This window comes from Sinohyriopsis cumingii, chromosome 3, assembly GCF_028554795.1.
Source record: "Sinohyriopsis cumingii isolate HCF-2022 chromosome 3, ASM2855479v2, whole genome shotgun sequence".
Taxonomy (NCBI): Eukaryota; Metazoa; Mollusca; class Bivalvia; order Unionida; family Unionidae; genus Sinohyriopsis; species Sinohyriopsis cumingii.
In genome coordinates, this window is record NC_142963.1 from 138,375,901 (window position 1) to 138,399,754 (window position 23,854).

The 23,854-nt window shown below is 35.7% G+C and overlaps 1 protein-coding gene across 2 annotated transcripts in view; it reads left to right on the plus strand.

Annotated features, from left to right (window-relative positions):
- LOC149803946 (coiled-coil domain-containing protein 77-like) overlaps nt 1–23,854 on the plus strand; it is a 63,043-nt gene that overhangs the window by 11,505 nt on the left and 27,684 nt on the right. For both annotated transcript variants that reach the window (XM_089953759.1, XM_089953758.1), the window contains one exon: nt 22,362–22,483. In XM_089953759.1, coding sequence (XP_089809885.1) covers nt 22,362–22,483 — 122 coding nt within the window. The remainder of the gene's footprint in view (nt 1–22,361; nt 22,484–23,854) is intronic.

Sequence of the window (23,854 nt, forward strand, 5' to 3'; positions counted from 1 at the left end):
CATGTGTTGCCAACTTTCAAATGGCTGCCAACACCAACTGTGAGCCAAGCTTATATGGGGAAGGCATCTTGAAGATGAGGACAGACATCATTCTTTCCATATACTACTGCATTCTGCAAAGCTAAAGGAAATATCAGACCATCTGTCAAATAAGATCCATAATCCAGGTAATTTTAATGCATTCTATTCTGAAAGGATCATAAGCTCATGTGTAAATTAGACTCGCTAGCCAATTTTGACATAGGGAAAATCAGGTAGCAATCATGCATTAAGTCTACAGGATTGTTCACCATTTGATGGTTAATGCCCATATGGCTTGACTTCATTCCTTGACTCTCGGCTACACCCTTTGAGTCACTATTACTATTTGACATTAGAAGAGATGTGGAAGATGGCAACACAGAAACTGCTTGTTTTTACACAGGCCAAATCATTCTCAGTCTCAACAGAGAGACAATCCTTGGCAAAAAGATAAGAGTACAAATACTGTCAAACACCACAAGTTTTGACCTCAATTGAATTCGGTCAGGAACAGGCCCCATGTTCAAGAGGTAAATGGATAAGAAACAAGGTCTCTCTTTCCTCAAGCTTCCCAACACATGTAATTCTCTTACTGTCCCAACTGACTGTAGACACACTACTGATTAGCGCCAGACATTCTTTTTCACAATTATTGGATCAGACTGTTTTTGTTAAATTTGTGGCACTGATTGTTTCAGAGAGGTTTTGAATTTCATTCAGCTTCATGATGAACATCCATCAGATTTGGAGAAACTGAAATTTTGCATCTGCTCATGACTCAAGATATTTAGAAAACTTTCAGATGTAACCGCCAGGATTTTCTATTTCCCAACGCCTTTGAAAGACCCCATCCAGTTATTGACCTTAGGTAGCTTAACAAATTTGCCTTTTAAATCAAGGCTTTCCTTAAAAAGGGATGAATTTGCAGTCAGTCTACACACATATTTGGCCTATTAAATCAAGGCTTTCCTTAAAAAGGGATGAATTTGCAGTCAGTCTACACACATATTTGGCCTTTTAAATCAAGGCTTTCCTTAAACAGGCATGAATTTGCAGTCAGTCTACACACATATTTGGCCTATTAAATCAAGGCTTTCCTTAAAAAGGGATGAATTTGCAGTCAGTCTACACACATATTTGGCCTTTTAAATCAAGGCTTTCCTTAAACAGGCATGAATTTGCAGTCAGTCTACACACATATTTGGCCTATTAAATCAAGGCTTTCCTTAAAAAGGGATGAATTTGCAGTCAGTCTACACACATATTTGTCCTTTTAAATCAAGGCTTTCCTTAAACAGGCATGAATTTGCAGTCAGTCTACACACATATTTGGCCTATTAAATCAAGGCTTTCCTTAAAAAGGGATGAATTTGCAGTCAGTCTACACACATATTTGGCCTATTAAATCAAGGCTTTCCTTAAACAGGGATGAATTTGCAGTCAGTCTACACACATATTTGGCCTATTAAATCAAGGCTTTCCTTAAAAAGGGATGAATTTGCAGTCAGTCTACACACATATTTGGCCTTTTAAATCAAGGCTTTCCTTAAACAGGCATGAATTTGCAGTCAGTCTACACACATATTTGTCCTTTTAAATCAAGGCTTTCCATAAACAGGAATGAATTTGCAGTCAGTCTTCACACATATTTGTCCTTTTAAATCAAGGCTTTCCTTAAACAGGGATGAATTTGCAGTCAGTCTACACACATATTTGGCCTATTAAATCAAGGCTTTCCTTAAACAGGGATGAATTTGCAGTCAGTCTACACACATATTTGGCCTATTAAATCAAGGCTTTCCATAAACAGGAATGAATTTGCAGTCAGTCTTCACACATATTTGGCCTATTAAATCAAGGCTTTCCTTAAACAGGAATGAATTTGCAGTCAGTCTTCACACATATTTGGCCTATTAAATCAAGGCTTTCCTTAAACAGGCATGAATTTGCAGTCAGTCTACACACATATTTGGCCTATTAAATCAAGGCTTTCCTTAAAAAGGGATGAATTTGCAGTCAGTCTACACACATATTTGGCCTTTTAAATCAAGGCTTTCCTTAAACAGGGATGAATTTGCAGTCAGTCTACACACATATTTGTCCTTTTAAATCAAGGCTTTCCATAAACAGGAATGAATTTGCAGTCAGTCTTCACACATATTTGGCCTATTAAATCAAGGCTTTCCTTAAACAGGGATGAATTTGCAGTCAGTCTACACACATATTTGTCCTTTTAAATCAAGGCTTTCCTTAAACAGGGATGAATTTGCAGTCAGTCTTCACACATATTTGTCCTTTTAAATCAAGGCTTTCCTTAAAAAGGGATGAATTTGCAGTCAGTCTACACATATTTGTCCTATTAAATCAAGGCTTTCCTTAAACAGGAATGAATTTGCAGTCAGTTTTCACACATTTGGTCTATTAAATCAAGGCTTTCCTTAAAAAGGGATGAATTTGCAGTCAGTCTACACACATATTTGTCCATTTAAATCAAGGCTTTCCTTAAAAAGGGATGAATTTGCAGTCAGTCTACACACATATTTGTCCTATTAAATCAAGGCTTTCCATAAACAGGGATGAATTTGCAGTCAGTCTACACATATTTGTCCTATTAAATCAAGGCTTTCCTGAAACAGGGATGAATCTGCAGTCAGTCTACACACATATTTGGCCTATTAAATCAGGGCTTTCTTTAAAAAGGGATGAATTTGCAGTCAGTCTTCACACATATTTGGCCTATTAAATCAAGGCTTTCCTTAAACAGGGATGAATTTGCAGTCAGTCTACACACATATTTGTCCTTTTAAATCAAGGCTTTCCTTAAAAATGGATGAATTTGCAGTCAGTCTACACATATTTGTCCTATTAAATCAAGGCTTTCCTTAAACAGGAATGAATTTGCAGTCAGTCTTCACACATTTGGTCTATTAAATCAAGGCTTTCCTTAAAAAGGGATGAATTTGCAGTCAATCTACACACATATTTGTCCTTTCAAATCAAGGCTTTCCTTAAAAAGGGATGAATTTGCAGTCAGGCTACACACATATTTGTCCTATTAAATCAAGGCTTTCCATAAACAGGGATGAATTTGCAGTCAGTCTACACATATTTGGCCTATTAAATCAAGGCTTTCCTGAAACAGGGATGAATCTGCAGTCAGTCTTCACACATATTTGGCCTATTAAATCAGGGCTTTCTTTAAAAAGGGATGAATTTGCAGTCAGTTTTCACACATATTTGGCCTATTAAATCAAGGCTTTCCTTAAAAAGGGATGAATTTGCAGTCAGTCTACACACATATTTGTCCTTTTAAATCAAGGCTTTCCTTAAAAAGGGATGAATTTGCAGTCAGTCTACACATATTTGTCCTATTAAATCAAGGCTTTCCTTAAACAGGAATGAATTTGCAGTCAGTTTTCACACATTTGGTCTATTAAATCAAGGCCTTCCTTAAAAAGGGATGAATTTGCAGTCAGTCTACACACATATTTGTCCTATTAAATCAAGGCTTTCCTTAAACAGGAATGAATTTGCAGTCAGTCTTCACACATATTTGGCCTATTAAATTAAGGCTTTCCTTAAACAGGGATGAATTTGCAGTCAGTCTACACACATATTTGTCCTTTTAAATCAAGGCTTTCGTTAAAAAGGGATGAATTTGCAGTCAGTCTACACATATTTGTCCTATTAAATCAAGGCTTTCCTTAAACAGGAATGAATTTGCAGTCAGTCTTCACACATTTGGTCTATTAAATCAAGGCTTTCCTTAAAAAGGGATGAATTTGCAGTCAGTCTACACACATATTTGTCCTTTTAAATCAAGGCTTTCCTTAAAAAGGGATGAATTTGCAGTCAGTCTTCACACATATTTGGCCTATTAAATCAAGGCTTTCCTTAAACAGGGATGAATTTGCAGTCAGTCTACACACATATTTGTCCTTTTAAATCAAGGCTTTCCTTAAAAAGGGATGAATTTGCAGTCAGTCTACACATATTTGTCCTATTAAATCAAGGCTTTCCTTAAACAGGAATGAATTTGCAGTCAGTCTTCACGCATTTGGTCTATTAAATCAAGGCTTTCCTTAAAAAGGGATGAATTTGCAGTCAGTCTACACACATATTTGTCCTTTTAAATCAAGGCTTTCCTTAAAAAAGGGATGAATTTGCAGTCAGTCTTCACACATATTTGGCCTATTAAATCAAGGCTTTCCTTAAACAGGGATGAATTTGCAGTCAGTCTACACACATATTTGTCCTTTTAAATCAAGGCTTTCCTTAAACAGGGATGAATTTGCAGTCAGTCTTCACACATTTGGTCTATTAAATCAAGGCTTTCCTTAAACAGGGATGAATTTGCAGTCAGTCTACACACATATTTGTCCTATTAAATCAAGGCTTTCCATAAACAGGGATGAATTTGCAGTCAGTCTTCACACATTTGGTCTATTAAATCAAGGCTTTCCTTAAAAAGGGATGAATTTGCAGTCAGTCTACACACATATTTGTCCTTTTAAATCAAGGCTTTCCTTAAAAAGGGATGAATTTGCAGTCAGTCTTCACACATTTGGTCTATTAAATCAAGGCTTTCCTTAAACAGGGATGAATTTGCAGTCAGTCTACACACATATTTGTCCTTTTAAATCAAGGCTTTCCTTAAAAAGGGATGAATTTGCAGTCAGTCTTCACATATTTGGCCTATTAAATCAAGGCTTTCCTTAAACAGGGATGAATTTGCAGTCAGTCTACACACATATTTGTCCTTTTAAATCAAGGCTTTCCTTAAACAGGGATGAATTTGCAGTCAGTCTTCACACATTTGGTCTATAAAATCAAGGCTTTCCTTAAACAGGGATGAATTTGCAGTCAGTCTACACACATATTTGTTCTATTAAATCAAGGCTTTCCTTAAACAGGAATGAATTTGCAGTCAGTCTTCACACATATTTGTCCTTTTAAATCAAGGCTTTCCTTAAACAGGGATGAATTTGCAGTCAGTCTACACACATATTTGGCCTATTAAATCAAGGCTTTCCTTAAACAGGGATGAATTTGCAGTCAGTCTACACACATATTTGTCCTTTTAAATCCAGGCTTTCCTTAAAAAGGGATGAATTTGCAGTCAGTCTTCACACATATTTGGCCTATTAAATCAAGGCTTTCCTTAAAAAGGGATGAATTTGCAGTCAGTCTACACACATATTTGTCCTTTTAAATCAAGGCTTTCCTTAAAAAGGGATGAATTTGCAGTCAGTCTACACACATATTTGTCCTATTAAATCAAGGCTTTCCTTAAACAGGAATGAATTTGCAGTCAGTCTTCACACATATTTGGCCTATTAAATTAAGACTTTCCTTAAACAGGGATGAATTTGCAGTCAGTCTACACACATATTTGTCCTTTTAAATCAAGGCTTTCGTTAAAAAGGGATGAATTTGCAGTCAGTCTACACATATTTGTCCTATTAAATCAAGGCTTTCCTTAAAAAGGAATGAATTTGCAGTCAGTCTTCACACATTTGGTCTATTAAATCAAGGCTTTCCTTAAAAAGGGATGAATTTGCAGTCAGTCTACACACATATTTGTCCTTTTAAATCAAGGCTTTCCTTAAAAAGGGATGAATTTGCAGTCAGTCTTCACACATATTTGGCCTATTAAATCAAGGCTTTCCTTAAACAGGGATGAATTTGCAGTCAGTCTACACACATATTTGTCCTTTTAAATCAAGGCTTTCCTTAAAAAGGGATGAATTTGCAGTCAGTCTACACATATTTGTCCTATTAAATCAAGGCTTTCCTTAAACAGGAATGAATTTGCAGTCAGTCTTCACGCATTTGGTCTATTAAATCAAGGCTTTCCTTAAAAAGGGATGAATTTGCAGTCAGTCTACACACATATTTGTCCTTTTAAATCAAGGCTTTCCTTAAAAAGGGATGAATTTGCAGTCAGTCTTCACACATATTTGGCCTATTAAATCAAGGCTTTCCTTAAACAGGGATGAATTTGCAGTCAGTCTACACACATATTTGTCCTTTTAAATCAAGGCTTTCCTTAAACAGGGATGAATTTGCAGTCAGTCTTCACACATTTGGTCTATTAAATCAAGGCTTTCCTTAAACAGGGATGAATTTGCAGTCAGTCTACACACATATTTGTCCTATTAAATCAAGGCTTTCCATAAACAGGGATGAATTTGCAGTCAGTCTTCACACATTTGGTCTATTAAATCAAGGCTTTCCTTAAAAAGGGATGAATTTGCAGTCAGTCTACACACATATTTGTCCTTTTAAATCAAGGCTTTCCTTAGAAAGGGATGAATCTGCAGTCAGTCTTCACACATTTGGTCTATTAAATCAAGGCTTTCCTTAAACAGGGATGAATTTGCAGTCAGTCTACACACATATTTGTCCTTTTAAATCAAGGCTTTCCTTAAAAAGGGATGAATTTGCAGTCAGTCTTCACATATTTGGCCTATTAAATCAAGGCTTTCCTTAAACAGGGATGAATTTGCAGTCAGTCTACACACATATTTGTCCTTTTAAATCAAGGCTTTCCTTAAAAAGGGATGAATTTGCAGTCAGTCTACACACATATTTGTCCTATTAAATCAAGGCTTTCCATAAACAGGGATGAATTTGCAGTCAGTCTTCACACATTTGGTCTATTAAATCAAGGCTTTCCTTAAAAAGGGATGAATTTGCAGTCAGTCTACACACATATTTGTCCTTTTAAATCAAGGCTTTCCTTAAAAAGGGATGAATTTGCAGTCAGTCTTCACACATTTGGTCTATTAAATCAAGGCTTTCCTTAAAAAGGGATGAATTTGCAGTCAGTCTACACACATATTTGTTCTATTAAATCAAGGCTTTCCTTAAACAGGAATGAATTTGCAGTCAGTCTACACACATATTTGTTCTATTAAATCAAGGCTTTCCTTAAACAGGGATGAATCTGCAGTCAGTCTTCACACATTTGGTCTATTAAATCAAGGCTTTCCTTAAAAAGGGATGAATTTGCAGTCAGTCTTCACACATATTTGGCCTATTAAATCAAGGCTTTCCTTAAACAGGGATGAATTTGCAGTCAGTCTACACACATATTTGTCCTTTTAAATCAAGGCTTTCCTTAAAAAGGGATGAATTTGCAGTCAGTCTACACATATTTGTCCTATTAAATCAAGGCTTTCCTTAAACAGGAATGAATTTGCAGTCAGTCTTCACGCATTTGGTCTATTAAATCAAGGCTTTCCTTAAAAAGGGATGAATTTGCAGTCAGTCTACACACATATTTGTCCTTTTAAATCAAGGCTTTCCTTAAAAAGGGATGAATTTGCAGTCAGCCTTCACACATATTTGGCCTATTAAATCAAGGCTTTCCTTAAACAGGGATGAATTTGCAGTCAGTCTACACACATATTTGTCCTTTTAAATCAAGGCTTTCCTTAAACAGGGATGAATTTGCAGTCAGTCTTCACACATTTGGTCTATTAAATCAAGGCTTTCCTTAAAAAGGGATGAGTTTGCAGTCAGTCTACACACATATTTGTCCTTTTAAATCAAGGCTTTCCTTAAAAAGGGATGAATTTGCAGTCAGTCTTCACACATTTGGTCTATTAAATCAAGGCTTTCCTTAAAAAGGGATGAATTTGCAGTCAGTCTACACACATATTTGTCCTTTTAAATCAAGGCTTTCCTTAAAAAGGGATGAATTTGCAGTCAGTCTTCACATATTTGGCCTATTAAATCAAGGCTTTCCTTAAACAGGGATGAATTTGCAGTCAGTCTACACACATATTTGTCCTTTTAAATCAAGGCTTTCCTTAAAAAGGGATGAATTTGCAGTCAGTCTACACACATATTTGTCCTATTAAATCAAGGCTTTCCATAAACAGGGATGAATTTGCAGTCAGTCTTCACACATTTGGTCTATTAAATCAAGGCTTTCCTTAAAAAGGGATGAATTTGCAGTCAGTCTACACACATATTTGTCCTTTTAAATCAAGGCTTTCCTTAAAAAGGGATGAATTTGCAGTCAGTCTTCACACATTTGGTCTATTAAATCAAGGCTTTCCTTAAAAAGGGATGAATTTGCAGTCAGTCTACACACATATTTGTTCTATTAAATCAAGGCTTTCCTTAAACAGGAATGAATTTGCAGTCAGTCTACACACATATTTGTTCTATTAAATCAAGGCTTTCCTTAAACAGGGATGAATCTGCAGTCAGTCTTCACACATTTGGTCTATTAAATCAAGGCTTTCCTTAAAAAGGGATGAATTTGCAGTCAGTCTACACACATATTTGGCCTTTTAAATCAAGGCTTTCCTTAAAAAGGGATGAATTTGCAGTCAGTCTACACACATATTTGGCCTTTTAAATCAAGGCTTTCCTTAAAAAGGGATGAATTTGCAGTCAGTCTACACACATATTTGTCCTATTAAATCAAGGCTTTCCTTAAAAAGGGATGAATTTGCAGTCAGTCTACACACATATTTGTCCTATTAAATCAAGGCTTTCCTTAAACAGGGATGAATTTGCAGTCAGTCTTCACACATTTGGTCTATTAAATCAAGGCTTTCCTTAAACAGGAATGAATTTGCAGTCAGTCTTCACACATATTTGGCCTATTAAATTAAGACTTTCCTTAAACAGGGATGAATTTGCAGTCAGTCTACACACATATTTGTCCTTTTAAATCAAGGCTTTCGTTAAAAAGGGATGAATTTGCAGTCAGTCTACACATATTTGTCCTATTAAATCAAGGCTTTCCTTAAAAAGGAATGAATTTGCAGTCAGTCTTCACACATTTGGTCTATTAAATCAAGGCTTTCCTTAAAAAGGGATGAATTTGCAGTCAGTCTACACACATATTTGTCCTTTTAAATCAAGGCTTTCCTTAAAAAGGGATGAATTTGCAGTCAGTCTTCACACATATTTGGCCTATTAAATCAAGGCTTTCCTTAAACAGGGATGAATTTGCAGTCAGTCTACACACATATTTGTCCTTTTAAATCAAGGCTTTCCTTAAAAAGGGATGAATTTGCAGTCAGTCTACACATATTTGTCCTATTAAATCAAGGCTTTCCTTAAACAGGAATGAATTTGCAGTCAGTCTTCACGCATTTGGTCTATTAAATCAAGGCTTTCCTTAAAAAGGGATGAATTTGCAGTCAGTCTACACACATATTTGTCCTTTTAAATCAAGGCTTTCCTTAAAAAGGGATGAATTTGCAGTCAGTCTTCACACATATTTGGCCTATTAAATCAAGGCTTTCCTTAAACAGGGATGAATTTGCAGTCAGTCTACACACATATTTGTCCTTTTAAATCAAGGCTTTCCTTAAACAGGGATGAATTTGCAGTCAGTCTTCACACATTTGGTCTATTAAATCAAGGCTTTCCTTAAACAGGGATGAATTTGCAGTCAGTCTACACACATATTTGTCCTATTAAATCAAGGCTTTCCATAAACAGGGATGAATTTGCAGTCAGTCTTCACACATTTGGTCTATTAAATCAAGGCTTTCCTTAAAAAGGGATGAATTTGCAGTCAGTCTACACACATATTTGTCCTTTTAAATCAAGGCTTTCCTTAGAAAGGGATGAATCTGCAGTCAGTCTTCACACATTTGGTCTATTAAATCAAGGCTTTCCTTAAACAGGGATGAATTTGCAGTCAGTCTACACACATATTTGTCCTTTTAAATCAAGGCTTTCCTTAAAAAGGGATGAATTTGCAGTCAGTCTTCACATATTTGGCCTATTAAATCAAGGCTTTCCTTAAACAGGGATGAATTTGCAGTCAGTCTACACACATATTTGTCCTTTTAAATCAAGGCTTTCCTTAAAAAGGGATGAATTTGCAGTCAGTCTACACACATATTTGTCCTATTAAATCAAGGCTTTCCATAAACAGGGATGAATTTGCAGTCAGTCTTCACACATTTGGTCTATTAAATCAAGGCTTTCCTTAAAAAGGGATGAATTTGCAGTCAGTCTACACACATATTTGTCCTTTTAAATCAAGGCTTTCCTTAAAAAGGGATGAATTTGCAGTCAGTCTTCACACATTTGGTCTATTAAATCAAGGCTTTCCTTAAAAAGGGATGAATTTGCAGTCAGTCTACACACATATTTGTTCTATTAAATCAAGGCTTTCCTTAAACAGGAATGAATTTGCAGTCAGTCTACACACATATTTGTTCTATTAAATCAAGGCTTTCCTTAAACAGGGATGAATCTGCAGTCAGTCTTCACACATTTGGTCTATTAAATCAAGGCTTTCCTTAAAAAGGGATGAATTTGCAGTCAGTCTTCACACATATTTGGCCTATTAAATCAAGGCTTTCCTTAAACAGGGATGAATTTGCAGTCAGTCTACACACATATTTGTCCTTTTAAATCAAGGCTTTCCTTAAAAAGGGATGAATTTGCAGTCAGTCTACACATATTTGTCCTATTAAATCAAGGCTTTCCTTAAACAGGAATGAATTTGCAGTCAGTCTTCACGCATTTGGTCTATTAAATCAAGGCTTTCCTTAAAAAGGGATGAATTTGCAGTCAGTCTACACACATATTTGTCCTTTTAAATCAAGGCTTTCCTTAAAAAGGGATGAATTTGCAGTCAGCCTTCACACATATTTGGCCTATTAAATCAAGGCTTTCCTTAAACAGGGATGAATTTGCAGTCAGTCTACACACATATTTGTCCTTTTAAATCAAGGCTTTCCTTAAACAGGGATGAATTTGCAGTCAGTCTTCACACATTTGGTCTATTAAATCAAGGCTTTCCTTAAAAAGGGATGAGTTTGCAGTCAGTCTACACACATATTTGTCCTTTTAAATCAAGGCTTTCCTTAAAAAGGGATGAATTTGCAGTCAGTCTTCACACATTTGGTCTATTAAATCAAGGCTTTCCTTAAAAAGGGATGAATTTGCAGTCAGTCTACACACATATTTGTCCTTTTAAATCAAGGCTTTCCTTAAAAAGGGATGAATTTGCAGTGAGTCTTCACATATTTGGCCTATTAAATCAAGGCTTTCCTTAAACAGGGATGAATTTGCAGTCAGTCTACACACATATTTGTCCTTTTAAATCAAGGCTTTCCTTAAAAAGGGATGAATTTGCAGTCAGTCTACACACATATTTGTCCTATTAAATCAAGGCTTTCCATAAACAGGGATGAATTTGCAGTCAGTCTTCACACATTTGGTCTATTAAATCAAGGCTTTCCTTAAAAAGGGATGAATTTGCAGTCAGTCTACACACATATTTGTCCTTTTAAATCAAGGCTTTCCTTAAAAAGGGATGAATTTGCAGTCAGTCTTCACACATTTGGTCTATTAAATCAAGGCTTTCCTTAAAAAGGGATGAATTTGCAGTCAGTCTACACACATATTTGTTCTATTAAATCAAGGCTTTCCTTAAACAGGAATGAATTTGCAGTCTACACACATATTTGTTCTATTAAATCAAGGCTTTCCTTAAACAGGGATGAATCTGCAGTCAGTCTTCACACATTTGGTCTATTAAATCAAGGCTTTCCTTAAAAAGGGATGAATTTGCAGTCAGTCTACACACATATTTGGCCTTTTAAATCAAGGCTTTCCTTAAAAAGGGATGAATTTGCAGTCAGTCTACACACATATTTGGCCTTTTAAATCAAGGCTTTCCTTAAAAAGGGATGAATTTGCAGTCAGTCTACACACATATTTGTCCTATTAAATCAAGGCTTTCCTTAAAAAGGGATGAATTTGCAGTCAGTCTACACACATATTTGTCCTATTAAATCAAGGCTTTCCTTAAACAGGGATGAATTTGCAGTCAGTCTTCACACATTTGGTCTATTAAATCAAGGCTTTCCTTAAACAGGAATGAATTTGCAGTCAGTCTTCACACATATTTGGCCTATTAAATTAAGACTTTCCTTAAACAGGGATGAATTTGCAGTCAGTCTACACACATATTTGTCCTTTTAAATCAAGGCTTTCGTTAAAAAGGGATGAATTTGCAGTCAGTCTACACATATTTGTCCTATTAAATCAAGGCTTTCCTTAAAAAGGAATGAATTTGCAGTCAGTCTTCACACATTTGGTCTATTAAATCAAGGCTTTCCTTAAAAAGGGATGAATTTGCAGTCAGTCTACACACATATTTGTCCTTTTAAATCAAGGCTTTCCTTAAAAAGGGATGAATTTGCAGTCAGTCTTCACACATATTTGGCCTATTAAATCAAGGCTTTCCTTAAACAGGGATGAATTTGCAGTCAGTCTACACACATATTTGTCCTTTTAAATCAAGGCTTTCCTTAAAAAGGGATGAATTTGCAGTCAGTCTACACATATTTGTCCTATTAAATCAAGGCTTTCCTTAAACAGGAATGAATTTGCAGTCAGTCTTCACGCATTTGGTCTATTAAATCAAGGCTTTCCTTAAAAAGGGATGAATTTGCAGTCAGTCTACACACATATTTGTCCTTTTAAATCAAGGCTTTCCTTAAAAAGGGATGAATTTGCAGTCAGTCTTCACACATATTTGGCCTATTAAATCAAGGCTTTCCTTAAACAGGGATGAATTTGCAGTCAGTCTACACACATATTTGTCCTTTTAAATCAAGGCTTTCCTTAAACAGGGATGAATTTGCAGTCAGTCTTCACACATTTGGTCTATTAAATCAAGGCTTTCCTTAAACAGGGATGAATTTGCAGTCAGTCTACACACATATTTGTCCTATTAAATCAAGGCTTTCCATAAACAGGGATGAATTTGCAGTCAGTCTTCACACATTTGGTCTATTAAATCAAGGCTTTCTTTAAAAAGGGATGAATTTGCAGTCAGTCTACACACATATTTGTCCTTTTAAATCAAGGCTTTCCTTAGAAAGGGATGAATCTGCAGTCAGTCTTCACACATTTGGTCTATTAAATCAAGGCTTTCCTTAAACAGGGATGAATTTGCAGTCAGTCTACACACATATTTGTCCTTTTAAATCAAGGCTTTCCTTAAAAAGGGATGAATTTGCAGTCAGTCTTCACATATTTGGCCTATTAAATCAAGGCTTTCCTTAAACAGGGATGAATTTGCAGTCAGTCTACACACATATTTGTCCTTTTAAATCAAGGCTTTCCTTAAAAAGGGATGAATTTGCAGTCAGTCTACACACATATTTGTCCTATTAAATCAAGGCTTTCCATAAACAGGGATGAATTTGCAGTCAGTCTTCACACATTTGGTCTATTAAATCAAGGCTTTCCTTAAAAAGGGATGAATTTGCAGTCAGTCTACACACATATTTGTCCTTTTAAATCAAGGCTTTCCTTAAAAAGGGATGAATTTGCAGTCAGTCTTCACACATTTGGTCTATTAAATCAGGGCTTTCCTTAAAAAGGGATGAATTTGCAGTCAGTCTACACACATATTTGTTCTATTAAATCAAGGCTTTCCTTAAACAGGAATGAATTTGCAGTCAGTCTACACACATATTTGTTCTATTAAATCAAGGCTTTCCTTAAACAGGGATGAATCTGCAGTCAGTCTTCACACATTTGGTCTATTAAATCAAGGCTTTCCTTAAAAAGGGATGAATTTGCAGTCAGTCTACACACATATTTGGCCTTTTAAATCAAGGCTTTCCTTAAAAAGGGATGAATTTGCAGTCAGTCTACACACATATTTGGCCTTTTAAATCAAGGCTTTCCTTAAAAAGGGATGAATTTGCAGTCAGTCTACACACATATTTGTCCTATTAAATCAAGGCTTTCCTTAAAAAGGGATGAATTTGCAGTCAGTCTACACACATATTTGTCCTATTAAATCAAGGCTTTCCTTAAACAGGGATGAATTTGCAGTCAGTCTTCACACATTTGGTCTATTAAATCAAGGCTTTCCTTAAACAGGGATGAATTTGCAGTCAGTCTACACACATATTTGTTCTATTAAATCAAGGCTTTCCTTAAACAGGAATGAATTTGCAGTCAGTCTACACACATATTTGTTCTATTAAGTCAAGGCTTTCCTTAAACAGGGATGAATCTGCAGTCAGTCTACACACATATTTGTTCTATTAAATCAAGGCTTTCCTTAAAAAGGGATGAATTTGCAGTCAGTCTACACACATATTTGGCCTATTAAATCAAGGCTTTCCTTAAAAAGGGATGAATTTGCAGTCAGTCTACACACATATTTGGCCTTTTAAATCAAGGCTTTCCTTAAAAAGGGATGAATTTGCAGTCAGTCTACACACATATTTGGCCTTTTAAATCAAGGCTTTCCTTAAAAAGGGATGAATTTGCAGTCAGTCTACACACATATTTGTCCTATTAAATCAAGGCTTTCCTTAAAAAGGGATGAATTTGCAGTCAGTCTACACACATATTTGGCCTTTTAAATCAAGGCTTTCCTTAAACAGGAATGAATTTGCAGTCAGTCTTCACACATTTGGTCTATTAAATGAAGGCTTTCCTTAAAAAGGGATGAATTTGCAGTCAGTCTACACACATATTTGTCCTTTTAAATCAAGGCTTTCCTTAAAAAGGGATGAATTTGCAGCCAGTCTTCACACATTTGGTCTATTAAATCAAGGCTTTCCTTAAAAAGGGATGAATTTGCAGTCAGTCTACACACATATTTGTTCTATTAAATCAAGGCTTTCCTTAAACAGGAATGAATTTGCAGTCAGTCTACACACATATTTGTTCTATTAAATCAAGGCTTTCCTTAAACAGGGATGAATCTGCAGTCAGTCTTCACACATTTGGTCTATTAAATCAAGGCTTTCCTTAAACAGGGATGAATTTGCAGTCAGTCTGCACACATATTTGGCCTTTTAAATCAAGGCTTTCCTTAAAAAGGGATGAATTTGCAGTCAGTCTACACACATATTTGGCCTTTTAAATCAAGGCTTTCCTTAAAAAGGGATGAATTTGCAGTCAGTCTACACACATATTTGTCCTATTAAATCAAGGCTTTCCTTAAAAAGGGATGAATTTGCAGTCAGTCTACACACATATTTGTCCTATTAAATCAAGGCTTTCCATAAACAGGGATGAATTTGCAGTCAGTCTACACATATTTGGCCTATTAAATCAAGGCTTTCCTGAAACAGGGATGAATCTGCAGTCAGTCTTCACACATATTTGGCCTATTAAATCAGGGCTTTCTTTAAAAAGGCATGAATTTGCAGTCAGTCTTCAAACATATTTGTCCTATTAAATCAAGGCTTTCCTTAAACAGGAATGAATTTGCAGTCAGTCTACACATATTTGTCCTTTTAAATCAAGGCTTTCCTTAAAAAGAGATGAATTTGCAGTCAGTCTACACACATATTTGTCCTATTAAATCAAGGCTTTCCTTAAACAGGGATGAATTTGCAGTCAGTCTACACATATTTGTCCTATTAAATCAAGGCTTTCCTGAAACAGGGATGAATCTGCAGTCAGTCTTCACACATATTTGGCCTATTAAATCAGGGCTTTCCTTAAAAAGGGATGAATTTGCAGTCAGTCTTCACACATATTTGTCCTATTAAATCAGGGCTTTCTTTATAAAGGGATGAATTTGCAGTCAGTCTACACACATATTTGTCCTATTAAATCAAGGCTTTCCTTAAAAAGGGATGAATCTGCAGTCAGTCTTCACACATATTTGTCCTATTAAATCAAGGCTTTCCTTAAAAGGGGATGAATTTGCAGTCAGTCTTCACACATTTGGTCTATTAAATCAAGGCTTTCCTTAAAAAGGGATGAATTTGCAGTCAGTCTACACACATATTTGTTCTATTAAATCAAGGCTTTCCTTAAACAGGGATGAATCTGCAGTCAGTCTTCACACACATTTGTTCTATTAAATCAAGTCTTTCCTTAAACAGGGATGAATCTGCAGTCAGTCTACACATATTTGTTCTATTAAATCAAGGCTTTCCTTAAACAGGGATGAATTTGCAGTCGGTCTACACACATTTTTGGTATATTAAGTCAAGGCTTTCCTTAAACAGGGATGAATTTGCAATCAGTCTTCACACATATTTTCAAGTCACTATTCACCAGCTTGCATGCAAGTAACTCAGGTTTTCTCACCAAGAAAAATATACTGTATTCATTATTATAACACTAAGGTCTTAAGCTAAGTAACAGTAAAGAGTGAAAACCAACAAATTTTGTAAAATTAAACAAATAATTTATTTTCCTAGAGTACACAGTGAAAATTGAGAAAAGTTCTTAGCAGTAATGTGAATTAAATCCCAAATAGTCCTAAAATTTCTATCACAAGTCCAAATGTATGGAGTTCCAACTGAATTCCATTGTTAGTCCAATTAAATTCCAATATTAAATATATGGTTTATGTGCCTGTAGTCTAATGTTCTAATGTCCCAGTGGTCTGGAGTGTGGCAATGTGCTAAGAGTCTTTTGATGAATAACATCTGATGTCTGAATTCACTATAATTCCAAATTAATGTTCCAGTCCAAGAAAATTATTCATGAGCACTTTGTATTTAGAGTGAATAACAATTTGCATAAATAAATCAACCTAAACCAAAACCCTAACACAACAATAGCAATGATTTACTTCAAGTCATATGAAAGATTTATAAAAATGGCACTAACAGCTACCTCACTAGGCACTCGGTATTAAGAGGTCAGGATAATGTTACTGAGTGGAACATGTCTGTGACATGATGCCCCAGTGCTTTTCATCACTATAAACTGCCACACTGCAGACATTGTAACAATATGACTGAAAAATTGATAAAGCTACATAAAAAATCCAAATCACACATACACACACTCAAAGTTTATACTCATTTCAACCCCAAATTACACAGCTATGCATTTGCATACCTACACTTGGAATAATATTGCAAAACAGTAAAAATGCAAAGCCTGATACCGATTTTTGATCCAACCATTTTTGGTTTATCTTAACTTCATGGCTTCTTAATTCAGAGCTTCATTTATGGGTTCATCCAAGAATATCACTATTTTGAACATCCTGGCTGTTAACAGTCCACCTAAAAAACGAGTGAAGTTGACTATTCAAACATTTGAAAAGGAATCCGATGATGAGTGGCTAAAAGAACCAAGACTCTGATCCTACTTTCATTTCATGATATACAAAACCGATTTTTCATCCATCCACAGTGGTCCCTATAACTGTAGATGTCACATGCTCAAAACTACATCAGAATAACAAGGCTTCATCATCAAAACTGCCTTTGATTTCTCTTAAAATCAGCTGGAAATAAATCAGTTGAAAGCCAGTGTAGGCAAGAATGTGTCAAATGATTGCTGGTTTAAATCTTCCTCCAATTGCTGTGGATGCTCATACAAGATTTGAAAATCATGTTTCCAGTTTTAAACATTGTGCAAGGTCAGTAAGATAATCTTATGAATATTAAGACACTTTCCTAACTTTTTTAGGTAATAATTGGTTTAAAATAACCCTTTTTTGCCTAAATTTTCTGCTTCTATTTTTCAAATGTCTGCCTCTTCCTCCCCTCAGAAGTCAGATTTCTCCACAGGAGTTGGGCTACACATTTGGGTTCATGATACTACACTTATGCAAGTTTGTAAACAGGTCTAAACAGTTTGTACAATTGGGAAGCACACCTGTTACATGCTCAGCTCATCCTTCCAGAAACAAATTCTATAGTCAGTGCTTTTCATTTCTGGATGTATTCCTTATAGTTTAATGTTGCGGATCTACCTTCCCAATCTTGTGGAAAGGAGAAAATTACCTGACTTTTGCTTTCTGGTTTAGGGGCCCTGAGTGGCCGAGTGGTCTAAAGTGTTCTCCGTTACGGATCATTGCCATCTCACCTCTGTCTGTGTGGGTTTGAGTCTAGGATTCGGCCAATGTGGGTATGTGAGAAAGCTTGCCAGTAGCTTCTCGTGGGTCGCTGGTTCTTCCCGGGGTTTTCCCAGGTTCTTCCTCCACCATTAATACTGGCTGCCATTCATAGCCTGTCATGTGCTGAAAAATGGTGTTAAACCTCACAACAACAACTTTCTGGTTTAGAAGCTTCTGCACTGGTTCTCCCAGCTGAAGATTACATCTGTATCAGACACATTCCTGGAAGTGTCATTGTCCTAAACAACTTGCTGTCAAGAAGGGATCAGACCTTTCATCAGATTTGTATGCTATGGGAGTGTCCCATGATAGATCTTTTTGCAACAAGGTGGAATCACAATTGTCAGGGCTGTGGAAGAAGAACTGTCATTCACTTTGAAAGCTTACCACTTTATAGTTTTGGTACTTAAAATAAAAAAAAAAATGAGGAACCAGAAATAGAAGTTAATTCTGATTGCCCCTCTTGGGTAGGAGGATAAGCACTGGATGAACAGTCTCATGATAGAACTTACCAGTAAAATCCCAGCAAGGTCAAGCTTACGTAAACAGCTACTGTCAGAGGTGTTTTATCTCAGCCCAGACAGCTATTGCAAAGAAAGGCATTACAACCTTCAGTTGTGGAGAGAATATCACAAGCTAGAAGAACTTCCCTCAAAGGCTTAAGAGGGAGAGTAGTGGACATGCAGTTTGCTGGCTTTGTGGGGAAAAATGGTTAGTGCCATGATATCCAACACTTTCAGGCATCATGAAAATACTGGCCATGCCTGGTGTCAGGATAATGTGACTGCCTCATTGCTTGACATCACTTTAAACTGCCACACTGCAGACATCATAGCGATATAACTGGAAAATTGTTAAAGCTACGTTAAAAATCTAAATCACACACACACACAATATTCACCATGAAAAAGATCTGTCAGGCCTTAATGCCAAGTTTGATCTTGATAGGCCCAAAATATCTGTCAGGCCATAATGCCAAGTTTGATCTTGATAGGCCCAAAATATCTGTCAGGCCGTAATGCCAAGTTTGACCTTGATAGGCCTTTGACATGGTTCAACTCGGATAACTTGGATCAGCTTGAACCTTTAGCAAGAACCTTGCGGAAGCTGCTGTCATACAAGACCTGCTTTTTGATAGCTTTCAGTTAAGATTATGTTCCTAATGATACAACCAGGCTCTAGGCAATTAAAGAGCTCTCTGTCTCTCTCACATAGATATTTCTCTCTCTCATTGATATATCTATTGAGATTTTATATGCAAGACCCTATCTGCTCTCAAGCATTACTCAAAGTGCAAATATAAATATTCCTGTGGGGTGGGTGGGGGTGTACATAAATGTCTCTTTCTTCAGGTAAAGGCCCAGATAGAGGATATAACTCATCAAGAAATAACATCATGGGTAATGTGGGTAAGACACGCAGTGTACTGTGAAGTCCCAAAAGATCAGATTCACCTCCTGAAAATTTCAGCTGATGAAATTAGAGCATTTTCTCTCTGCAAGCCTCTCGTTCAGACATGTTTTGATCCGAGACAGTGGATGTTGCTGGCTGGCATGCATAGTCAACCTTCAGTTTTATCTCCATGACGTAGCTTCACAGAGACAATAATTGAATCTGGTGGGTTCATTAGCTGTAGCCTAGATGACCATCAGGCCCGGTTGATATCAGCACAACCTTTTCAAGAGCATGGATTTGGCACTTCACTGAATTAGCAGAGAATTTTTATCCATAAGAAGATTTAATTATTTTCTTATCCATATATGGACTGCTTCAGTGGCCTAAGAGGTTAGAGCAACCACATTAGATGCAGGAGGTCATGGGTCTTTTGAGTCCCAGCTGAGTCATACCAAACACTTATTTAAAACTATCCTAGCAACAACCTCCCTTTGGTGTTCAGTATTGACAGGATAATGTGACTGGGTGGGACATCATGCTACGTGTCTGCAGTATGATGACCCAGTGCTAGATATAACTATAAACTGCCATGCTGCAGACATTGTAGCAATATGTCTAAAATTGTTAAAGCTACATTAAAAATCCAAATCACACACTCCTCCTTTTATGGTTTTTCAAGGAAACATGACCCTTGTTCATGCTACTCTCATGTTAGGAAAGAGTTTTATTCTTCACATAGGGAATCCAGTCATTCTTCCCTCAACAGGTACCCATGATAGAGGTTCCTCATTTCCTCCTATTATACATTTTGCTAATTTTAAAGGCAATCAAGGGATGTATTCAAAGGAGAATGTGATCAGGGAATGGATTCAAAGGAGAAAGCAATTTATTGAGTAAATTATGTCTCTTTGAGGATATATGCACAGTCACATTACTATAAACACCCACCCACACCTACATATAAATCCATAGTCGATGTGTCACTCAGCTTAAAACATTCAGTTGGTAGGTAGTAGCCACCAAACATTGGTTAAGGGAGATAATGGGTAAGAGTTTCTTCCTTTGGTCTACATGTTGTAAAGTAGAAATGACCATTTTATCATTTCAGGAGAGCTAGATTCTGGAGGTAGCGGAGTTTAGTTTCCTCACGTTGATGTATTCTCTGAGAAACATAATTTACTACAAAGATCTCTTTTTTGCAAAACCCAACGGAGTTGACAGAAAGCATCAGGACATGGAGGGTTATCAACTGTTTACAGCTGAAGCCAATCCACTATCAAATATGACCACCATTCCTAAAATTAAAACCGTTTACTTCATCAAAACACCTAAATAGAATTTGACCGAACTTGACAGAAAGCATTCTGGAATTAATATCTTTCCAATTTGTACACACGATGCTGACCTGAATTAAAAATATAGCCACTATTACTAAAAGTAAAACAAAACTTTAAATGGCTTCTTCACAAAAAGTAATCAACAGATTTTGGCAAGATTTGACAGAAAGCATGGTACTTTGAGGAGTCTCAATTTTATTCAAATGATGCCAATCTGCCATAACCACAGCTGAATTAAATTAAGCTGTTAACACATATAAATTGCATAGAGGCTTTTAAGTTTTGAACTGCTGAAGCCAATTCACCATCCAAGATGGCCTCCACTACTAAAAACTTCCAAGATGGCCTCCACTACTAAAAACATCCAAGATGGCCTCCACTACTAAAAACAGCAGAACCTTTGAAAAATAGCTGCTTCTGCAGAACCAATGAATAGAATTAGACCAAACTTGAGAACAACCATCCAGACATAAAGTTGTTTCATATTTTTATATATTATTTTAATCCATGTTCGAATGTGCTACCATTACCAAATTAAAGAACAACCTATATGTGACTTCTAACAAAAGGCACTCAACAAATTTTGGTCAAATTTAACAGAGAGTGTCTTCAGTTTTATTGAAATGATGCTAATCAGCTTTCATTACTAAAACAAACAATAATTCAGCTTTTAATACACTGCTGAACAGACTTCGATCAAACTTGACAGAAAATTTATAGAGATAGTGATGATACACCTTCTGATATGACCACCATAGCTAAGGATAAAAAAATCGCTGTTGATAACTATTAAAAGAAACATGATCCCTTTAAAAGCACTGAATGGAATTCAACAACCCTTGACAGAAAGCATTCTGGAATGAAGATCTTTGAAGATTACCAAATTTACACTGATTTGCCATCAAATATGACTACTGTTGCTATAGAAAAACCATAGGTATTGGATTATTTTAATGTTCAAGAATTTGTGTGAAATAACAGTATGCAAACATATTTTTCATAATGTCTCAATTAGACTTTTTTATTTATACAAATTCCCAATTCCATGGAAAGGGGAGGAGTTGTTGCATTTTAAAATTAGTTGAAAAATCCCAGGCAATCCAACACTTTCCAGATTGGTGTGTATTTGTTTACTCTACTGTTATTTCAGTATATATTCCCAGGGATCATTATATACAGAAAATATGGGAAAAAGTACACTGTCATTAATTGTTAATAAAATATTGTATAAATTTTAAACATTTTTAAAAAATTCTTCAAATTTTGCAATAGAAAATCTGTGCTTGCGGTTTATGGGAGGTCGTAAATTGCTAATTTCCCAAGGTCACATATACTTTTTAAGACTTTGATTTTCTCTCACAGGACTGTGAAATTTTCAATCAGCACTATGTAGCCTGGATTGTGTTGATGTGATATTAAACCCTATACAGACAGACAGACAAACATCACAGATATTATTATGATTGAAGTCAATAACAAGTGATATCATATAGATGTTGAACACCATACAAAGATTGTGCCGTTTAATGTTGCGCAATGTTAATTTTACAAAAGTGGACATCCTCTTTATTTTACAAAAGTGGACATCCTTAATCCAAGCCACATTTATTTCTCAGAACACACAGGTTTGTTATAATCTGACTTTGTTCATTTGAGAAAAAACATATATGTATCTTTAACCATTGACTTCTCGAAAAAGAAACATGGTAAAATCATCTTTAAAAAAAATTAAAGCGCTATTATACCTGTATATTTTAACTTGATAGGTCACCTGCGTCCATCCAGAGAGCTTTTAGAATATTATCGGAAGAAAATCGCAGAGTATGACGAGGAACATGAGTCCATGGTCTGCAAACTGGAGGAGTACAAATGTACTTATGAAGAAATGGTGAGTTTGTAAACACTTCTAAAAGGGATAAAATCAAAACTTATCTGCTTGATATCAAGTATACAGCAGGAGGGTGGGCTTCTTGTTGGTTTCCAACAGACTGATATTTGCAAATTTCTGTGCAGTTACATTCAGGCAGGCCTTGAATAAAAGTGAGATACAGTCTGGACAGGCCATTCATGAAAGTGAGATACAGTCTGAACTGGTCATGATGGAAAGTGAGATACGCTGTGAATGAAAGTGAGCTACAGTCTGAGCAGACCATAAATAAAAGTGAGATAAAGTCTGGGCAGACCATGAATGAAAGTGAATTCATAACGTATGATTTTCCACTTTTATTATATACTTAAGTGTGAAATCTGTAAAATTACTTGTGAAATAATTTTCATATTTTTAATTCTTAAATTTTCGTATATGAAAAATATTTCCTTATATTTTCTTATTTGAGAATGAAAGATTTCCCATTATTCTATACAATACTTGATTGTGTGTGTCTAAAGATGTTATACATGCAAGGAAAATGAGGATTGTGTGAGCTAGAACAAATAATTGGAAATTTCATTACCTTGACTCAACGCTGTTTTCATCGCCATTAAGTTATTTCCCCTTATTACCATGAGAACAGTGATAAGCCCTATGTGATGCATTTTTTTTATCAGACTTGCTTCATGATCAATTAGTGTCATAGTTTACAAGCTGGCAAAGATGCAAATTTACTGAATCAGATTTTGTCATCCCAATCTTACAACTCTTAAGTTGCCGATTTTTATACGACCATCGTGTGAATAGAGTCAAGAGTGAGGTGAATTTGGGAAGAAGTGGGCATTCTGAAGAATGTGTTTTAAACTGAGTTTCTGGAGCAAATTTTCTTATATAATAAAAAGAAAATGATCTTTTCCTACATAAATACCAGATGTATCTAACTCTATGGTACAAAACATGATTTATTTTAACATGTGACTTGTCACTTATTATCTCATTTTTTGTAGCACATAATGAAATATATCCGGTATTAATATAGGAAAAGTCAATATCCTCTGTTTGTATGAGTACATGAATGTATGATGTAGTAAATGCCATGTAAAAATATTTGCAAGATAGTTCAAGCTTTGAGATGTGTTTTAAAAAAGGTTAAACATTGTAAATTTTCTAAATACAAAATAGGTTTCTGATTTAATGAATCCACAAAGTCATGGACCTATTTACATGTACATGAACACTATAAGAAACACATGAATATCATAAACTGCATATAAAATTGCAACAGTAGTGTGCCATGACAAAATCAGACTTAGCAGTATGCCTTTTATTCATATTTACAAAAATTGTACACCAATTTATCTCATGAGTTTTATAAGATTTTCATATCTG